This window comes from Megalops cyprinoides, chromosome 7 (genome assembly GCF_013368585.1).
Source record: "Megalops cyprinoides isolate fMegCyp1 chromosome 7, fMegCyp1.pri, whole genome shotgun sequence".
Taxonomy (NCBI): domain Eukaryota; kingdom Metazoa; phylum Chordata; class Actinopteri; order Elopiformes; family Megalopidae; genus Megalops; species Megalops cyprinoides.
Genome location: NC_050589.1, coordinates 36,154,675 through 36,176,479, shown reverse-complemented (window position 1 = coordinate 36,176,479; position 21,805 = coordinate 36,154,675). Strand labels below are relative to the sequence as shown.

The 21,805-nt window shown below is 45.1% G+C and overlaps 1 protein-coding gene across 2 annotated transcripts in view; it reads left to right on the top strand.

The window, feature by feature from the left end:
* Window positions 1-21,805, top strand: part of rarga (retinoic acid receptor gamma a) — a 50,722-nt gene that overhangs the window by 12,955 nt on the left and 15,962 nt on the right. The window contains exon 1 of one of the 2 annotated variants that reach the window (XM_036534447.1): window positions 14,624-14,958. The exons of the other annotated variant lie outside the window; for it this stretch is intronic. Within the exon in view, the coding sequence (XP_036390340.1) occupies window positions 14,814-14,958 (145 nt within the window). The 5' untranslated portion in view covers window positions 14,624-14,813. Of the gene's footprint in view, window positions 1-14,623; window positions 14,959-21,805 lie in introns of those variants that run through there. 2 annotated transcript variants of the gene reach the window in all.

The window sequence follows — 21,805 nt, the reverse complement described above, 5'->3', positions numbered from 1 at the left end:
AACCACAGCAGCCACAGTAGCTCAGGACAGGCATGCCTGCATTTTTTGTAGGGCTGCCCCATAATAGTCGACCAAACGTTAGTCGATGAGAAGAGTCTTAGCCGACCAAGTTTTCTTTGATCGGTTAGTTGCAGAAAAAACCCCTCAAACTCCATTCGGGAGCTGCGCCTTGTTAAAAAGTTATTAGACTATGTCGGGCAGGAAATCATCCAAAGTGTGGGATCATTTTGAGCGTGTAAAGGACGACCCCAAGAAGGTGACATGCAAACTCTGCATGCCAAGATTCGCCTATCATTCGTCGACCTCAATCATGACTTATCACCTGAAATATGTAGGAGAGAGCCGGTACTAAAGTAACATGGCGATTTTCTCCGAGCCCATACAAGTTTGATATGCCTGACGGCGTCAGCATTTACAGCATGCAACACTTACCAGAACCTCGAAAAATCGCGTGTATACGTCGTACTTTCGCGGAGTTATACCCGAGAATCTGGAAGTAAATTCACTCTAGCGGTAATTTTTTTTGAATGACAAGTTGTGTTTATTGTTTCGTGTGTCATAGTCATGATCATTTGACCGATTAATTAGTACTTTTAACACATCCAAGTTTGCCATGTCGGAGTTTTTCAGTTTAGAAGCAAGTCAGGTTTAACTGTCAGGAGTCACTGTCGGACGATTGTAACAGTTGTTTCTTTCGTCTCTCTACAGTAACAACGATACTTCTTATATTATTATACCGAAGTCGTTCCACATTTGTACAAAGTAGCACCTGGTATTGATAGACCACACATGAGTTGTGGATCACAACGAAAATTAGTTTCTGTCTGTAACGTTCTTTTAAAATGACGTTTATCTGAAAAGTGTTACTTTCGTACCGGCTCTCCCCTAAGTAGCCTAACGATATTATCCCTTTTGCACTTAACTTATTTTATGCTATATAGCGTGCGTGTTACGTTACATGGTTTGTTATGTTTTCAGTAGCGTTATTAAGCTTCTTATAGTTTTCAGTTAGCATTTGCTATATTTCTAACGATAAATTGCTGTTTCCTCAAAGCTAAAATTAGCTAGAATTTTTCCACACCGGTGTGACCGTCCGCGCGAAAGGGTTATTCCATTATGCTAAATAATTAATGGCCTAATTAACATTAAGAAATTGCAAACTTAAGGCTATATGCGGCTAAATAAATATATTGTCATATGCGCTATTAGGCTTATCCTAGTGTTCGTGGTGACTGGGGAAGCTAAATTACCTCGCTTACTGCATGTTTAACTTCATGTTCTGTTTTTTATTTATCATTTGTTTCAAGTTGTTGTGTTGGTGTTACAACGTCATAAGTTGCGTTATGTTATACTGTGTTGAAATAAATCAACAGTCTCCTTGCTGGTTGTTCCAACACATTCAGAGTCATTACCGCTTTTGCCGTTAGCATTTTCGTTAACAGGTGGCTCGGAGATTGTTAAATTTATAATTTAAAGGCTCATTATTACAGTTTTGTATTTCTCTGTAACGTAGCACAGTGTTAACAATATTACTTATAACATTCTTTCTCGGGCCTGGAACTTAGACCATTTTCTGATGCCCCAAAAATATATATTTAAATAATTAAATTAATATCATAAACGTGCGACGACTAGTCGACTAATGGCTTGAACTAACGACTACTAGTCGACTAGGAAAATCTTTGATTGGGGGAAGCCCTAATTTTTTGCACTGTAATACAAAATTGCAGCTTGACTTGTCACTAATTTATGTAAAACTGGATGCTGATCGGTGCAGTTGAATGGACTTGTCATTGAAGACATGTTTTTTTCAATGTAGACATTGAATAGAAATGGGATGGGGCCTCAGCTGAGGCAAAATGTTTGCAGCATGCTTTAAAAGTATAACAAAGCTCGTAAATAGAACAGTGGACTCCTCTGTTTTTACAAATGCACGTGCAGCATGGGCAGACATAGGCACTAGAATGGTTAAACTGTGATGATATTTGAGACTCAGCCGCACTGTAGCAGTAAATCGGCGCACATTCAGTTAAGATGGGAGGTGGATCAGTGGAAACTAGGATACAGAGGCTCTTTCGACAGGCTGTGCAACTCAAGGCTCAGAGTTTCAAAACATCAAGGAATTTCACCTTTGAGATATACTGGTTCATCCTCAGGTCCTTACACTGTGGATCATTCAGTAATTGCCCACCCTTTGTTGAAGAAGAGAGGTGCACTGTCATGGAAGCAAAGTATCCGCATGGAAGGATGGCTGTAACTCTGTTTTGGGCTTTTATTGCATTCATCATTTCAATTCATGTAATTAATTAAATGGCAAATTTACTCATTTATATCCTTTCTTGTTGCCATTTTTTTAAAAACTCATGAATTTGTTTATTCTTAAATCAACTTTGCAATGTTTGCTGAAAATGTGATTGTGCTCTGGAAACACAAATGTCTCTTTGTCATGCCAATAAAACTGCTCGAATTGAATTGAAAATGAGAGCGAGAGAGAGAACGGAAAGAGGGAGAGAGAGAATGAGGGAGAGGCAGAAGGGGAGCAAGAGAGAAGTGGTTGCTTGGACCGAAGGAGGGAGGGAGAGGAAAAAAGAGATGAGAGGCAGAGTGAAAGAGAGACAGAGTCAGAGAGGAACATTTCTACGACCCTAGCTATGCTGTGTAAATCTACCATCAGTTTTGTTGTGTAAAGGACCGTTAAATGTGTTGAAATCTACACAAAATGTCACAAATCAACCACAAAGCTGAATGACCTGCCCCATAAGATCCGAGGCATGTAGAATTGTACGTGTAGACTGACATGTTAGTCACCAAGCGTTTAAACTCATTGAACCTGAGTCAGGTATGACCAATGTGCCTTTGGGCCACACTCCTCAGTTTTATGGATGGAAGACATCTGTCATGGGGAGAGCACTTTAGAGGTAAGGGCACGTGTACCTCATACATGCAAGGGGAGGTGTTGTACATTCAGTGGAAAGTGTGACAGTTGTCAGGGTAATGGTTAAGATACAGTGATCATTTTATCTGAATTTTTTTTGTTTGTTTGCTGCAATATTTTACCCAGACTGCAGAGATTTTAAACTCATCTTTGTAGATATTCTCTATGTGTTTTTTGTGACTGAACACATTGAGCATTATGGGTGTGTTGTTTTTGCAGGAATACTGTAAGATTGCCAAAGAAGGCATTGGTCATGCTCTGGCAAATGCATTAGAGCAACGCCGTCGTTAATGATGCTGTCCAAAAATGCCACTCGATTGATTGACGGCTCCACTAAATTTTTAGTGTCGTTCAAAGTTTAAAAAAGATGTTTATTTTGCAATCTGAAATGTTTATTAGAGATTTATTACAGTTCAGAGCCTCACCAAGTTTTTTTTCCCTTTCACACTCATAAATCAAACACAGCATTACAGAGCAACACTAGTCAAATCTGCGCTCAGGTTAGCATGAGACACATCTGAACCTTTAATCATCTTCTATATTGTAACATACTGCATAATGCTTGGTTTTTAAAGCTCCTGTTCACTGGTTGAAAATGAATCAAAAGCTCAGTAGATTTCATGTGGAATTTCACACAGTTTGTGTAAATTTGCTTTAATATTTAATGAGATGGAGACAGACGTATCATGCATGTTTTGGGGGTGGTTGTATTTTGTGTTTGATTTTACACCCTCTTTTTGGCATGGCAAATCATAAGTCACAAATATACACACACACACACACACACACACCTCCACCTTGTGTTAGGATTTTAAACCCCATTTCCAGGAATAGGCTCAGTTGAACCAGAGACTTGTGTGTTGTTATTACTGCTTTGTTTTCTAAGCAGTAACAATTCATGAGCACAAGAATACATTTATAAAGCAGTTCTTTGAATAGGCATGAACATGTCCTAACTAAGGTTACCTCACTAAGGTTCTGATGTTCAACACTGTTTGTGGCCATTTATAGTCAAACAGCTTTCAGTGCCCTGGTAGTATGATACCTTACATATGGGAACCGACCTCCAACATTTTTTTCATTACATTAAAAGGAAAGTTACCTGGGCCATCTACAATACAGGGGACATCTCTAGTGCCATGTTACACAACATCACACATCTGTTGTAGTGGAGATGCATTCAGCCAATCAGACTGAAGGATGATTAATTGTGGAATTTGACCAGAGCAATGGGACTAATACCCCTTCTCATTAAAATAAGAGCTGGTTGTAACATGTCCTCTCATCTGGAAGGCAGTGCCTCATGTATGATGTCCATCCAGGGGAAGGTGGCCCCCTAGTGACCAGAAATCACCTCCTCCAACTGCAACAGGTTTTTCCTGGAGTTGCCCTATCCCACCACTAACCAGACCCTACTATGCTTGGCTTCCACAGCCGAGACCAGAGTTTAGCAGCGTTCTCTACCTGATTGAAGCCCTGGAAACGGGGCCCCACCCCTCACGTACCTCATAAATGCCTTGGGACATACCAGTCCGACCCAAATACAACACTGGTTTAGAGGGGCTGAGTACATATTTATGGTCTTTAGGCGAAAGTACTAAAAAGTACTGAACTGTACTGAAAAGACCAGAAAAAATATAACAAGCTGAAATAAAATGAGGGCTGCTGACCTGTTGAGTCTGGGGGGATTCTCTGTTCCCCTGCATTGGCTGATGAGGGGATAGAGGGGGATGATGTAGAAGGTGAGTGAAAATTTGGGGAAGGGTAGGTCACTCTGTTTTGTACAAAAGATTTAGGCTGATAGGGAGCTTGGACAACACAGGAAAATGTTCAGAACTCTCTAACACCCCCCTTCCCCATTCCTCAGCCTCCCTATTGAGCCCTCCTCCCCGCTGTCTCTGGTTGAGACATGTCTGAAGCAACGAGCCAGTCTTTCAGACGTCAATCAACACCCCCCCCCCCCCCCCCCCCCCCCCAAACCCCCCTTTGCTCCAGAGCTAATCCAGGCGGTATTTACAGGAAGGAGCTCAGTGTGAGAGGGAGAGCCCCCCGGGGCTGACGTCTTAGTGTGGAGGGATCTGAGAGCCCATCCAGTCTGGAAATATGCAATCACATACACACATACACGCACACACACATGCGCACACACACACATACACACGTTCACATCCAGTACAAATGCAACGCAAAACATGCACAGACCAGGCACACAGATGATCGATTGCGTTAATCGACACAAGCTAAAACTCGCAATTGGCACCATGCAAACTACATCAGAGAGGAGGTGAGAGGAGAGAGGTGACCCAATTTAACTGAACCACTGCAGTCCAGGTTGAGGCGGGGGCACTTGGGTTTTCATTATGGTCAGGGCTCTAAGCCTGTATTTAGGGTTCCGGCTCCTTCTCTCATCCTTTGTGTCACAAACTGCTTCATTGACATGTTACTGCCCGTTTCTTCCAAACCTCAGAACAGGAAAAATCTCCATTGTTGTCAAGTCTGTCTGCCGGCTGGATTGGGTGGGGGGGGGGGGGGGGGGGGGAAGAAACACAATATATTGGGATAAGCAGAGAGAAGCTGTGGGTCTTTAAAGTGTTGCGTTCTTTGGAGACTTGAGCTCCTTGCTAAATTGCTTTTAGATGGTAGCCGGGGTCATGCTTGCGTTGGCTGGGTGTGTTTGGTGAGAGCAGTGTTGACAGGTTGGAGCACCACCCACAGCTGCGATGTTGGCACAGGCTGTGGAATTACCTGTTTAGGACAAAGACACCGAGGGGGTGGGAGAGCTGCGTGGCAGCACTCAGTGAGAGGTATTCTGGGTGCATCCCCGCAGACGTGTGAAAACCGAACCTCAACATTCTGTGTGTGTGTGTGTGTGTGTGTGTGTGTGTGTGTGTGTGTGTGTGTGTGTGTGTGTGTGTGTGTGTGTGTGTGTGTGTGTGTGTGTGTGCACGTGCGTGCGTGCATGCGCGCGTGCGTGCGCGCGCTTGTGTCTGAGAGGATTCATTGTATCTGTGCAGGAGCTGTTATCATTCAATCCCTGTCATTATCTTAGCTCTTCAAACAAACAGTTGGGAGCCTATTTATCCCACTCACCGCTGATAACATCAAGGCTGCTCTGGGACACTCTATAGCTTTCCACAAAGGGGGGCAGGGGGTGGTGGGGGGAGTCACAGAAGCAGAGAAAGCCTGGCTAAGATACTAGGTTATGTGTCCTGCCATGAAATCCCAATGAAATGTGGACACTTTTTATTTGACATCGTGTTTATTTCCTTTTCTAACAGATAAATTGCCTGGAGTCTCATTTGGTTCCTTGGTAATTTGTGTCGAAGGCGTATGTTTTAGTTCGTTCTATAAGAACATTGATTCTCTTTGCGCAAACAGAAATGCTGCCGCGTCCCAGCCATAGCTGCTCCCTACTGCCACCTTGAGGAACATATCCAACTTGCCTCAAACTCAGACAAGATCCTCTCTCACCCATACACACACACTCCCTGTTTTACATATACACACACATGTTCTCTCTTTTGTACACACACACACACAGACCTCTGCCAGTTCAGAACTGGGCTGCAACCCAGCTCTTCAGCTCCAGTTTTATATAAATAAATAATTAGGTACAATGTGCTGTTTGTGCTCAACCCCTTCAACACTACAGTAACTTTATTTTCCTGTTATCTTTTTTTCCATGAAAATGTGGCATTCATTTTTTAATGTTCCTTTTTCCATTCCATCTTAAACCACTTCCCACTAGAATGTCTCTAATTTTCAGGACTCTACAGAGCTCTCAGAACTGGCATGACCACTGCGTATGTGTGTGTGTATTGTGTGTGCATGTGTGTGTGTGTGTGTGTGCGCGCATGTGTGCGTGTGCGTGTGCGTGTGCGTGTGTGTGTGTGTGTGTGTGTGTGTGTGTGTGTGTGTGCATGTGTGGTTGTACATGAACTTATGCTTGTGTGTGTGTGTGTGCATGTGGCTCTGTGTGTGTATGTGTGTTTGTTTTTATGTGTGTAGTTGTACATGCGCTTTTACTTGTGCGTGTGCATGTGCGCATGTGTGTGTGTGTGTGTGTGTATGTGTGTGTGTGTGTGTGTGTGTATGTGTGTGTGTGTGTGTGTGTGTGTCTCCTCTTTCAACTTTTTTCCAGTCCCAAGCTTCCATTTCAGCTTTTTGTTTTCTTGTTTTCCCAAAAGGTCTGTGGTCAGGGCTGCAGTGAGAACCAGTTTTCAGCCAGCGATTTTGAGAGCCCTGGTGCAACTGCTCGGCTGGCACTTTTTAAAGTAGTTAACATCAGTACAGCTCTCGCCTCTGTGGTATGGTCGAGACAGTTATCTCTCTCACTGCCAAGCTGACAGGTCTGATGTCTGTCAACCCTGCCTCAATCAAAATTTTACACTGACCTTTTTGCAAAGAGCCTCAGCTTCCTCTGGTTGAAACACACATAATTAAGTGTTCTGCATGGGAATGCTGTAAATTGATAGCACATGCAACATCAGCTCCACAGACTCATACAGGCGCACTGCCCCTCCCTCCCTCTCCCCCTCCTCATCTTCCTCTCTTCCCCTCCATCCTAATCAATGAATGTCCTCTTTGGAGCTCTCACATGTGATTGGTTGCCGTTCCAGTGCCACTCCAAACTTAACACACTTCAGTAGATAGAATCAGATGGTGTCAACTAGGACAACCACAAGATGCCGTTTGTTTAAACAAATGAAAGTGTTTCTAACTTGGAAGGAAGAAAAAACAAACAGTGAGGTTTCAAAATGCAGAGGAGGTTATTTGAGTGAAACTGACTGCGTGCAAAATCCCTGAATTAAGGGTTAAAGTTTCTAACCACACAAGGGACTAAATGTGCTATTTAATCTGAGGATGAAAAATGTCATCCATTTCAAATGATTATCCTGTTTTCGTGGGTTTTTTTTGCCAACAGGGAGGAAAGTGGGAAGCCAGAGGCAGAGAGGGAGTGAGAGAGTAGTTATATTGTAAGAAGACGCCAGTGAGAGGAGAGAGAGTGGTTAGGTTGTTAGGAGAACCAAAAAGGATGAGAGAGTAGTTAGATTGTAAAGAGGGGCGAGTGGGAAGAGAGGTGGAGAATGAGAACGCGTGGGTCATCCTGCGTGATGACAGACAGAGATAAAGATGGGCACTTTTTTTTTCGTCTTTCCTCACAGGCTGATGTGGGCACGTGCAGGACGGGGACCGGGCAATGGCGGAGGGGGAGGGGGAGGGGTTTCACAGAGGAAAGGGGAGGGCTCATCAAGAGTGGGCATGGCCTCAGGGAGTTGGGGAGGAGGGAGCAGGGGACACCCCTTTCACCAGCCAACTTTAAATTGTCCAAAAACGTGTGTGTGTTTGTGTGCGCGCTGCAGGTCCTCGTGTTGAGTAACTCCAGTGAGAAGTCATGAGATTAAACGCATAGAACGTTCTCTCCAGTTGAGAGATGGCCAGGATGGATAGCGCAGCGGAGAATGGCAGTGTGCCTTGCGGTACAGCGCGTTGGCGGGGCTGCGTTTCCGGTGCAGCCTCCCCATGAGTGCGCAGGTGATGTAGTGCGTGTTTGCCTTAGACGCGCGGATAAGATCAGCTGTACATTCAGACCTTGACACGCGTATGACACCGCTCCAGGCACGCCTCATGATGGATGCCTTTCTGCCGTCACGTGACATCTGTGAGCACGGGAGATGGCCGGGGGGGGGGGGGTGCTTGACGGCACGGGGGGCTGGCTTGGCCCTGGCGTCCGCACTGTGATCTGCACTCTCACGCAACGCGGCCTCTGCCTTTTTTTGGCCCCCAGGGTGGGGGTGGGGGTGGGGTGTGATGGCCACGCCTCCCGGAGGCTTGGGGGGTAACAGGCATGGCACCCGACATCTCCTCCGTCACGGAGCAGTCTGTCCCGAGATGGAGGGACTGAGGGCTGTTCCTCCACAAAAGAGGCGGCCAAAGCAGTCGAAGTTCACGTCTCCCATGGTAAAGCCACGGGGGGGCAGAGTGTCTGGGTTTTCAGAGTCAGAGCAAATGCGAAAAGGGGCGCCTGTTGCCTTATCTGTCGCTCAGATCAAGGAGGAACAGTAGTTAAACCTGATCCAAACGCTTGCTGAAGAGCTGGTATGTGACCGCCTCTCTGCCACAGAGCAGTGTCTTACTCTGTGTACACACTCTGTATGAGAGAGCGAGAGAGAGAGAGAGAGAGAGAGAAATAATGGGCCTCTCTCTTCCTGTCTGCAGCTCCCCTCACTCCCTCTGTACTCTCTGTGTTCTTCTGACTGCGAGGGGGGGGGTGGTAATCGTCTCAAGATGTGGAGAAGGACGGAGCAAGCAGAGAGAGCGAGAGAGAAGGGAGAAGAAGAGAGAGAGAGAGACACACAGTTAGTCTGAGGGAGCGAGAGACACTGACAGACAGAGGATGGAGGGAGAAAAGGGGGCGCTTTAGGTACACTTCATAATATTCTCTACGTATCTGCTTTGGACGTCTAACTTGTTGCCCAGCCAATAAAGGGTCATTGAATAGGATTGCGTTGAACTGAACTGAGACAGTGAGAGAGACAATGAGAGAAAGAGAGAGGGAGAGAAAGGGTGGGAATAGTACAATGCGGAGCAAAAAGAGAGATAGAAGTAAGAAATAGGGGTAAATAGAAGAAGAGGCACTACAGGCAATGCCATTGCCAGTGTATCGTGTATCTCTTGATTGTAACCCTGTTAGGAAACACTGCACGCTGTGAAGTCATGTCAGTGAAGCACAACTTGAGTTTGAGTTTGAATTTGAATTTGAATTTTACGAGCTTCTCAACGTTCAAATGAGATTATGGCAGAGGAGAACAAATGGAAGCTAAAGAAAAACCGCCAAACACCAAGAGAAGGATGAAAAAATTTTCAGAGGGAGAGAGAGAGAAAATGTATTCCTTCTTTTTTACTCAAATAGAAAGCTATGCCTTTGTCTGTGAATGTACTGCATGAAAGTGAAACAGAAAGGAGCAGATGGACAATTAAACTAGAAGAAAACAAAGGACTCCAGGCATACAGAGGGACAGATCTACAGAGGGGGGATAAGAACAAGGGTTAAGGGAGGAAAACTTTTGAGGCCACAGAGGCAGAAAAGTATGGAGAACACTGGAGAGAAAACGAGAGCCAGGGAGGGGAGGGAGGGAGGGGCAGGATAAGTTTGGGGGGAAAGTTAGTGGCCCAGTGGGGGTTTCCTCCAGAGTTCAGCCTTCTTGGATGGGGAAGGAAGAGGAGGGAGGGAGAGAGGGGTGTCAGCAGTATGGAGTATGTGTGTATTTAATATCCACGCTCACCGCTCTGACTTCTTTGGCAGTGTAGGACTCAGTTCAACGCAAACAGAGCTCTCCAACAAAAGGAGATCTGCCCAGCTCAACCGAATCATACACAGGCCAGTGATAGACCGAGGGAGAGATTATAAATGAGGGTGCCAAAATAGGTGAGAGGGGTGTTAAAGCAGACGGTCCATGTCAAACGAGGTGGACGAACACACACGTGTGCCAGCATGCCCCTGTTCACCCTCCATGCCCGTATACCATTGTCTGTTCTTTGAACCAGTATGAAACCGCTGCATGTTGGTCTTTTTAAGGTCACTTCAAGTGCACTGAACAATGCCCGCTCTGCATCCTCCCCGAAACAGCCAGCAGGACAGGCCAAAGCAGGAGGTCAGGAGAAATAAATAGAAATGGAAAGGAAAGAGAATGGTACAATATGTACTAGTTTGGTCGAAAATAATTGAATCTGGAGGCCATTCTTATACAAGCATGATTGCATTTAGCATGGAAGGGGAGAGAGGGACACTACTGAGCACCTCTTCTTTAAGTATGAATACTTCCCTAAAATTCTGTGCACACAGAATGGGTTAGTCTCTATGTCTGCAAGGTGAAGAGAAAATAAAAATTGCTTCTGGGTGTATAGGCAACACCTGAAACTTGGCGGCCCGATGTATGTCTACCTGCCATAGCCTTACAGACGGTATGGGCTAAATACTGGAGAGATTTAATTGTTATGTGCAAGTAACACAATAAAAACAAAAAATGATGGCACAAGTGCTTCAGCAACATAATCATCTTTTGTCAAACAAGGCGTATTTGAATTTTAATTTGAATTAGATGTCGCAGGGAGAGAGGAAGGGAAGGAGGGAGACTGAGAAAATCAGTGAATACTGCATTGCACTGACACCATCGTATGTTCAGTTATAATATTCCACACTCAAATTTTAAATAGAATTCATATGAAGATATGAGTAAATAAGGAGGGCACTGTGGGACTGAGGTCTGTAGATTGCAGTGGCTGGCTGGAATGATTGTTTTGTTTTCCCTGTAGATGCTGACGCATGTGTGTTTGGATCATTATTGTGCTTGGGGGTTTTCCAATTAAAGACTAAACTTCACTGCAGTCTTTTACCTAAAAATGCATTCAAACATATGCCTAGTATATGTTTGACTGCATCTTTTCCCAATGTCTGACAAGTGCACTGCACAGAAAATGATGATCAACTGGGGTGGCAGTGTAGCATTGTGGTAAGAAGTAGGGATGTAACCCCTGAACAAACCAGTATGAGTCCCACCTATTTAGCACCAAATATAACACTAGTGAGTATGCCCATGAAGCTAAACTTTGCTGTTGTCTGAATACAAATAATGGTACAAACAATGGTTTTCCTGAGATGAATTTGTCCCTGACTCACTTTCCAAACAGTATGTTGACTTGAAATTGTAGAGTTGAGTTATATACAAAACAGTGACCCTTTCACTTGCCTTGAACCTCTCCATAATGGATGCTGTAGTGAAAACAGACAGACATGTGTTTGTTTTTATACTCATCCTTTGATTGTTGGACATCATAATATGCCTGAAACTTGCAGACATCTATCACTGTAATCATGATGAAGACTATTAATATATTGCTCATGTAATGAATAGAGACTTCTGTGCTTAATCTCATTTATAGCTTACTTACAGTTATTGTTTACCATTCAGGATGTTGAAAGGGGATTTTTAAGGTGTAAGAGTATTTTGAAAAGACATATCTTTATATATAACACACATACTGCACATCAGTAGATGTGTGAAATGATGTGAAACTGATTCAGCACCAACAGAGGTTTCAACACCCCCTTTTCTATCCTCAGATAGACCCCCTGCTGTGAGGTTGTGACAGTCTATCAGATAAAGCCAATTAAGGCAATTTAGGAATGTACATTTAGGATCCATTTTGTAACTTGTTACATTTAATCTGGACTGCATGTAACTGGCTACATAAGTAAGTTAAAGTAAATCAATGTCTTTCTGAAAGTATTCAATGAAAATGTGTGTTTGTGTACTAAGAATTATCTATGGCAGGTACAGGTCAATTATCCATCTGCAAAGTTAACACCAAGCTAAGTAGCTACATTTGAATGTGAATAAAGCTGCTATAGTACCATTAATGCCCACAAAGGGTGATGGGAGGTCCATTTGCATGTGTTGGGGTGGGGGTATTCACCTGAGAAGGCAGATAAACAGAAGATCTCACAGAAATATTAGAGATGAATTAGTAATAATAGTAATAATGTAAAAGAATAACTAGAGATTACAGAGAGGGCGGAGAAACTCAGGGGGTGAGGGCAGCAGGGACAGTTTCTCCTGAGTTCATTTGTCATGTAGGCTAATTGAGTTGTATAGATCTGCTTTTGGGACGATGCTGTTCCTATTTCCAGCTGAGCTGCTGCTGGAAAAGGTGAGCATCATGAGGGAATGAAGGAGGGGGATAGGAAAGAAAGAAAAGGGGGGGGAACAAAAAAGAAGAAAGAGGCAAACGAGGAAAGTGAGTGAAAGAAACAGAGGTGGGAAGGGCAGTGTGTGTTTATGGAGGGCTCAGCCAGCAGCTCAGATTGACAGGAAATGGTGTCTCTGAGCCTGCTGGACTGTACCACTGCCTCCCAGCTGATGGGGGAGGGGGGGGGACAAAGGCATGCTCAGAGCAGTGATTCCTGCCTGCAGTCATCTGTAAAGTCCACTGACTCATAAAGTGTCCTAACAGTAAATGAAAACGGCCAACCAATTTTTCCTGAAAAAGGAATGCAGTGTATGGCACCAAGAGACTGAAAAGAAGTAATTAATTGGAATGGCATGTGTCTTTCAGGAAAGACTGGGTGGGCTTGAATGTTCAGTCAGTTGGGTCAGGTACGTCCTTATCTGTGAGGAGCATGATATCCACATTGAGTGACAGTCCTGCTCCACTTGGTCCCCTGTTCCTCTGTCCTCTACTCCTCACAGTTGAATAATGCTCTGTGGTATTTCCCCTGTGTCTGCTTGTTTAGCACCAGTTCAGTGTTACTGTGTTGCTCCTGTGCCTGTCTGTTATTCCTCTGGCAATGATCAATTTAACAGTGTTCAGCGTGTCTATATCTCTACTGTGACTGACTGTTTAGCATTACATTTACATTTATTCATTTGGCAAACGCTTTCATCTAAAGTGAGGCAGAGTACAACAAAAGCAAAAAGCCATGTAAAGAGTCAACAATATTAGAAGTGCTACATGTCCAGGTTTCAGTAGTTTAGCAGTGTTCAGTGTGTCTATATCCCTGCTCTGACTGACTGTTTAGCAGTTTTCACTGTTTCTATATATCTACCGTGGCTGTCTGCTTAGCCGTATTCAGTGTGCCTATGTCTTTACTGTGACTGTTTAGCAGTGTTCAGTGTGTCTGTATTTCTGTTCTGACTCTGTTTAGCAGTGTTCAGTGTGTTTATTTGTACTGTCTCTGTCAGTTTAATAGTGATCAGTGTGTCTGTATTTTCCCTGTGTCTGTTTGTTAAATACTCTCTAGTGTGCTAGGCTGAGGACCATGGCTGTAGGGGCAGATCAGGATTTTAAATCACACTAAGAATAACACCTCTAGATATATGTTTTTCCCTTGTCTTGCTCCTCAAGTTAGTTTCCTGTAAAACATGTGACTGATGGTCTAATGAAGCTGTTATTTGTCAGTGTTAAAGTCCTGCCAGAAGGCAGTCTATTCTTTTGAGGTAGGTTAGCAGTTGCATCTGGTCTGTGGTGTCAGTCTAGCCTGAGCAGAATGTTCTCTCTCTTTCTCTCTTTTTCTCTGGCCTGGACACTGTGGCTGGACTTTAATATGGTTATGATTAGAGACGGGTGGGTGTGTGTGTGGGGGGTTTTACTTATTTACTGGAGGGGAAATGGGGGGAGGTGCAACCCAAAGTCAGAGGCTGAATTGTGACGGGATTGGAAGAGAGAAGAGGAGTGGGAGGGGCTATGTATGTTTGCATTCATCTTGAGGGATGAAATACCAAGGAGGACACAGACAGGAGGAGAGGAATTCAATACAGTTCTTCCTGTAACCAGATTAGCCCTCCCACCCCCCCTCCCCTTCCCCTCCCTCCTGTCTCTCTCTCTCCTCCCCCTCCCTCGCCGTGCTGCTCCTTGACACTCTCCCTTCTCTCCCCCCCATTCTGCTGAGGGCTCAGGCAGTTGGTTCGCTCCGCTGTGTCTGGAAAGCTGAGTGCCGTGCTGGGCTGTTATTTAGGTCTCTTACAGGAGACAGAGCGCAACAGGGCCTAGGGGCAGGAGAGAACGAATCCCAGCCAGGCAGGAATCAGAGCTACCACTCAAGCTAGGGCACGAGGGGGACTAGGACCGGGGGACCAGGAAAGAGCAGGACAAAAAGAGAGCAGAGACAGAAGGAAACATTACACCACACATAGCAGAGAAGTGGCCTTAGCTGCTGCAGATTGAAGGATTTTTTGGTTGTTGTTTTGGTCTTTTTTTTTTCCACCGTGACGTGGTCCAGTAGGGAAAGAAGAGGAAGTAGGGGAGGGCGAGAGAGGGGTGGGGGCCCTGACCGTTGGGTTTCTGTTTTTTTCGGGAGGGTTGGGAGAAAAGGTGCTCGATGTTTGACTGTATGGAGGCCCTCGGGATGGGGCCCCGGCAGCTCTATGATGTCACCAACCGGGGCGCCTGCATGGTGCGGAAAGCGAGCCCCTTCTTTGCCGGACTGGACCCCTTCGCCTGGACCGGCACTGCCAGCGTTCAGTGTAAGTGGCGCGACTGCCCCCCACCCCCCGTCCTGTCCCGTCCCGTTCACATCTCTTCCTTCAGGCTCTTGCGCCATCCTGCCGATTTCTTGCGTGCTTCGCAGGTCTAGTGGAGCTTGTTGCTGTGAACAGGAAAGAGAGCTCAGGGAGCTCCTTCCATTGGGCTCCCTGACAGTGTGAGTTTGGTTATGGACTGTGTGTATTTGTGTGTGTGTGTGTGTGTGTGTGTCTGTGGCCATTTCTCATAGTTTGTGTATGTTGTCTCTCTGGGTGACTGCACACCAGTGGTAGACCTTGTTGCAGATGATGTGGGTCAACCTGACTGCTGACCTTGGTAGGTGTTGTAGAGAAAACTAAATAGATAGATAGAATAAATAAATAGATAGAAAGTACTAAATAGGCTGAGATGCACTATATGGAAGAGAGTGAGAAAGACAGAGAGAGAGAATAAGGAAGAGAGAGAGAAACATGAGATGTGGAAATCACTTTGGCTACACAGATTGAAGCTTTCCTTGTGCTTTTTAGAACTGTTTTGACAACAATGACCTGTCTAGTGGAGACTATATCCTACTGTTGTCTGCTGTTATTGATGGACAGTGGTTGTCACACTTGAACAATCACTCTGCTTTTCCATTTCCATAAGCAAAAAATACACGTGCACACTTGCTGCTGGCTTAATCCTTTATTTAGAGTAATCTTTGCATATCTGTTCTGTGGACAGACTGGAGGAGACATTCTGTCCTCCCCACGTATATGCTGCATGTGCTCAAATTCCTCCGGAACGGAAAAAGAGGCCAAAATAAATAAATAAATAACGTGGAATGTGCAGGCCTTCCTCGGAAACAGAAGAAGTGCTGGAGAGTGCCAGAGGGCCTAGAGCTCAGTCTCTCTTTCTATCTGTCCCTGTCTCTGTCTCTCTCTGTCTCTCTCTCTCTAAATCCCAATGCACTTTATTGGCATGACAGCAAAAAAACATGGTATTGCCAAAGCAATGGATTTAGAACTCATATAAACAACAAAGGGGCTGCTGTAAACTATCACTGAAGGATAATTTAATGATATGTGAACCAAATGCCTATCTTTCTCTTCTCTCTCTCTTTTTCTCTCTCTCTCTCTCTCTCTTTCTCTCTCATTTTTCCTCCCTCATTTTTTACTGACTCACAAGCTTCAGGCTTGAACTGCAGAGTCTGTCCCAGGGCAGGCAAAATTCAGCTCCATTTCCACAGCCTTCCAGGGGGCTTGGCCTAAGTGTGTCCCGCGGCAGGGGGGGAGGGGGGTGTTGGAGTGGGGGCGCTGGGGAATGGGGGGGGGGGGCACTGGCAGCATGCGATACAGAAACCTCAGTTGCAGACGAACAATTGCACAAACGACAGAACATCTCTCTCGTTCCACTCTGCGGAACTCTCATCTTTTTTCTTCGATATTATTATTTGTTCTTCCTTCAGTTTTTTTCTTGTTTCTTCTTTTCTCTCCCCTCCCTGGAGGAGTCATTTGTCTTCATTAATCGTGAAGACACCAGCGTTTCGGTGGCTGTCATCCACCCCTGCCTTGCCTTTAATGAAGACAGATGTCCTGTCAGGAACGGGTGCACGAAGCTTCTGCTCTTTAACCAGCAACCCCCTGATCAGTACAAGACGAGGTTTGTTTATTCAATCAGCCCAGAACCTTCTCTCCTTTTGTGTATGATTGTGAAGGTGGCCATCATTCTTTTTGGAAAGTTTCTTCTGGTTTTCTTTTTTTTTTACTTCACATTGTCCCCGGAAACAAGCAGAGACGAAAAAATCCAGTTTTTCAGAGGGTGCCCTGAGGGGTGTGTGTGTGTGTGTGTGTGTGTGTGTGCGCGCGCACTCTCTGTGGTGTGGTGCTCTTTCTCTCAGCCCTCAGTGGCAGACAGCTTTGGTAAACAACACAGGGCTATTATACATGGAGTGGCATAGTGCACCTCTTTGGTCTGACCAGTTGCTCTTTTACTGTCCTTTTCAGTGAGGGCCAATGAATTGATGTTTTGAGCCTGGTATCACATTATTGTCACCACCCCCACCCTTCCCTCCCCACCCCCAGCAGTTGCGAAATGTTCAGAACAAAGTGAAACTCATGTTCCCACACACACACACACACACACACAGACCGTGAGTCTCGTGAAGAGCTTGCTGCCGTCTGACTGCCGCTTCTGTTGCTTTTTTACCGTTGCTTTTTAAACCGTAATTTACACGGGTGTTCTTTTCAAAACCTGTTTGCTTTGAACGACAACAATGTGTGCGTTTTTTCTCAGAGTTTAACAGACCAATAAACAAGACGTGTATTCAGAGTTGTTGCGCAGTCACGCTGTACATTGCTCTGCATTTGTCCAGGTTTCCAACTTGTTTCAACAAGTTTTTAATTGTAACCAGTTTCATTTCGCAGCTGTTTACATGCTTTTGCCTCTTTTTTTCTCTTCCCATTTTAGTCCTGTTTTAGGCTGAGTAGAAAATTCATTTTGGGAAATTGTGTTTTTGAGGATTGTGGCTGGGGGGGGGGGTGTTGAAATGGCAGTCTGGAAACACATGGATTGCTTTTGTGATGGGCGAGGCGTCTTTTGCTGTCCCCATGTCTGGCTCTCTGAGGATGGCTCTGCTGTTGGTTTGGAGGCTATGCTTGAAAGGGGGGCAGGAAGGCCTTAAAGCCTGCTCTCTGCTTTCCTGTTTTTTTGTCCCGGAGTTCAAGACCCCCAGATCTTTTTTTGATTCAAGGTCGGAGGTCGGGGAGAGGGCTACAGACCAGCCAATGTCAGCCTGCCGGTGTGTGTGCGCGGTCTTGTCTTGATCATTGAAAAGGAAGCTTTCAAACGGACTTTAATGGAGAGTGCGCTAAATCCATGGCTAATAGCTTTTCTGGGTACCTCAGCCGAAACGCCTGTAACATGCAAAGGAAGTGCTGACGGATGGGTGAAATGTTAGTAAGGTATCGCAAAGCTGATGAACTTTTACCGTAACCGACAAAGCGTGACCTTGGAGCCATTAGCATATGGTGGTGTATATTTTTACAGTTGATTTAAACCAGCTCTTACTGTGAAGCGGGAACATTTTTTGTGGATGGGCTGGATTGTGTTTTCACTCCCATATGACTCTCATAGAGTCAGATGTATCTGGCCATTTTCCTCCATCTGGTTTAATCTGTCTTTGTTGTCTGTAGAGATGAGATATTGAGGTTTTGTGAGTGTGATTGATGGCAAATTATACTCCGTCCCTCCCTGCTTAGCACACACAAGCACAAGCTCACCTGCACAGACACACTCATACGCGCAAGCAAAAATACATACACACAGACACACACACTCTCACACACACACGCACATGCCCAGCTGCACGCACCCCTCATTGTTTTTGGCCTTGACATCTGAATTTGATGAGCTCATTGAATGGGAGTGCAGCACACCCGTCGGCGAGAACACTGGGGGGATGAGGGCTTCCCGTGATCATGTCAGATTTGCTCTGGATCGTTCGTTTGCCTTAATGGAAGTCTTTAATTAATTCATTATAATTACAAAAGATTCAATTAAAAGATTAAGATGCCTGAAGGCACAATAGCTGGGAAGGACAGTGGGTGCATGGGGGGGGGCACAGAATAGTGGGATTAAAGGAGTAACGGAAGGGTGACGGCTTCATTAACCCCAGAATGGGTGGAGCTGCCATGTGTTATCAGTGACTCACTGATTTGAACCAATCACATCATTAGTCTTTTACCATGGAGAGCAACCTCTTTTGATTCTTTCAGACAAGTTATTGATTTACAGCTGATGGCAGTACCCATTGCTAGACCATGGAAAGAAGGAGGAGTAGTGGCTAGAGCACTGCTTCGTAGATACGAGGGCAAGCTCTGTGAATCACAAGTTTGAATCCCATCCAGAACAGTGCTGCTGTACCCATGGGCTCTGTTCTTTACCTCACTCCCTCCTGAATGAAAGGATCACAGAACTCCAGAAATGTGGTGGGGCTGTCATTGTGCACTGCATCTTTGAGGACTGCATTTAATGTAGTAAGCTGTAATTTTTACTGATTTCAGTTTTAACCCTTACAACCACCGTCCAGTCAGTTTTTCAGGAAGTGGTTCCTACTGTTTCCATAATTTAATATGGAGGCGTCCCAAAGATTTGAATGGCGTAATTATAAACTCTGCATTATGTAACACATTCACTGCTATTCCAACACTTACATTTATATGACATTGTACAAAATCAACACAAAAAATGGAATTTCATCCGTCATCAAAAATGGGACAAATGGGGACAAATTCTGGGACCACACTTCAGGTACAGAATGCCAAGTGTGAATAAAAAAAATCCCCCAATCTCTAGACTCAAAATGTAAAGTCATAATGACAGAACATCAATAGCTCTGGTCTGATAATGGTATCTGATAATATACCCTGGAAAAATGCATGACTGGTGCTTTTCTGGTGCACTGCTTAATCAGCCGGGTTGATGCTGGCTCACTATAGTTTTACCACCACTGCACTGTATGGGGATTCTTTAGCTTTTATCTACAGCATTTCAGAGGCTGTTGACTTTAAAACCCTAAATAGGCCTTGTTGTCACTATCTTGGCCAACATGTTATTTCACAGTGGGAGTGAATAACCACTCTTAAAGATCCCCCATGGCTGTCTGATGGAATTAAGATCAGAGGTTTATTTTGCAATCGCATTTGTCATTGAACACAATCTTACTCGAGCTGGAAATTACTTAGCTTTTTTTCCTCTGGAAAAAGTCATGAACACATTAAGATGAAGCCCTGGGGAGGAGAGTTTAGCTGGACGGACCAAGAACGCCCAGAGGAGAGGCCTTAAAGGGCCAATTCATAAGTGCTCTGCTTTTCCAAAACACTTAACTTTAGTTTAGTTGCTCTTGTTTGTAGAGGCCCACTGTACACAGCTAATTGTTGAAAAATAAAATAATTATGTAAAAGATTTGCAATTTGGCACTGTGGGAGACCCCAACAGTATGTCTTGTAAAAAAATAAGGAAAAAACACTAAAAACAAGAGCAGAAAACTACCAAACAAGGAGCATCAGAGCAGCGCCGTTTGGACAGTGTTTTGGACGTGGTTCCCTACGGGTAAAGGCACTGTGTTTCACAGAGGCAAAGGCGTGGCTTTTTGCTTTGAACTTTAGTTTTCCTGAAATGGTGTCTGAACTTTTGAAAGAGCCAACTCTTGCTGAGTTGGTGAAGCATTACCCTGGTTACTGAGTCGGCCTGTAAAGTTCAGGTAAAGCCAGGAATTGAATCAAGAACCATACAGGTTTTAATGTACTAAGAAGATACTCTTATGGCAACTGGCATAGCTCAGTGTTGACACATTGTCCATTTTTAGAGCAGGATACTCACTGAAGCAGTTTAGGTTCAGAGCCCTGATTGAGACTAGAACAGCAGTGCCTCTCCTGTAGGACACCTGGGTGTGGGACTCACTATGTTCTGGTTGAAAAGCCCACCTTCTTAACTGCTATGCCACACTGCCACCCTGTATCCACCTGAAGGAGAGTGCTGTTTCTCTGGCCCCAGGGACAGCTATGCGCCTGATGTGATTTCACAGCCCCTTGCTGGAATTCGGCTGGCTGCCGTAATGGCGGGTTTATAGCGCGTCTCTGCGAGGCGAGGGGACAGTAAATTAGGCAGGCTCGGCTTGTTAAAGTTTCCCGGAGCTTCCTGGAGTGGGTGCTGCCACTGCTCCCTCCCTTCTTCCCTCCCTCCCTCTCTCTCTCTCTCTCTCTCTCTCTCTTTCTCTCTCTCTCTCTCTCTGTTTACCGAGAGATATTTGGTGAGGAATGCGGCTAGCGGCGGCGCGGATACTCGCGCGAGGTCCGTGTCATTCTGAGAGCATGTGTGAGCATCAGGGGCAAGGTTCTGTTACCGCCATGTTATTGACTGACGGCTTGCCTCTATAGGAGCTGAGTCCCTGCAGCTCACACTCACCCGATGGGTGGTGATCGGTTAGCAGATACCTATGTCTTTTTTGGTGTTGTTCTGGAAGGTTACCGTAAGTTTACGCTGCACTGAGTTAGGAAACACCTTTTTAAGCTGGGTCTGTAGTAATGTCTTTTCAGCTGAGTTTTGCATTGAGAGAGAGGATCTCAATTATGGCACAGCAGTTATGTCTTTTTATTGCTCAAATTCTGAATGTTCCTCATCTGTGCAATTCGATTTCATGTGTGTGCTGGTGCATGTGAACATGTAGATGTGCCTAGATGTATATGTGTATGTGTGTGTTTGTGTGTATGTGTGTGTGTGTGTGTGTGTGGGGGGGGGTATTTTTGTGTGTGTGCATCTCTGCGCTCTGATGAGGGCGAGGTTCAATCTGCATGGGCACCCGAGCGCCAAGGCTGGTGTGGATTCTCTCTCATTCAGACAGCCCTCTCAATGGACGTGAGCCAGTCCTCCTGCGGATGGGGGGGAGAGTGTTATCAGCTACCTCTTCAGTTGCAGTTAATCCCCAGACTTCTGTGAGGGAGTTAGGGAGGATCGGCTCTCTGAATTTATGCTCCATTTAGGAGACCTGTGTCGGTTAAACACAAATGTTATTGTGATAACTCATTAAGTGGGGTCAACTCCTTTCCCAAGGTGACTTAGGTGAGAAAGATAAATACCTCAAAGAAACATTAAAAGGCAGTTGGTGTTGGGAGACCTCGCTTCAGGGTGAGAGGTGTGAGCCTTATCGGACAAAATCTCACCCGCTGTTCAATGTCAAGTACAGCAAGCCAGAAATGATCTGCGCATCCGCTGCCGAACGGTAGTGCAGATGGGACCCACGGACGTCACATCCCTCTTTTTTTCTTAGAACAGAGATAGGCATCGCTTTGTGGCACTGTGCCTGTTCAA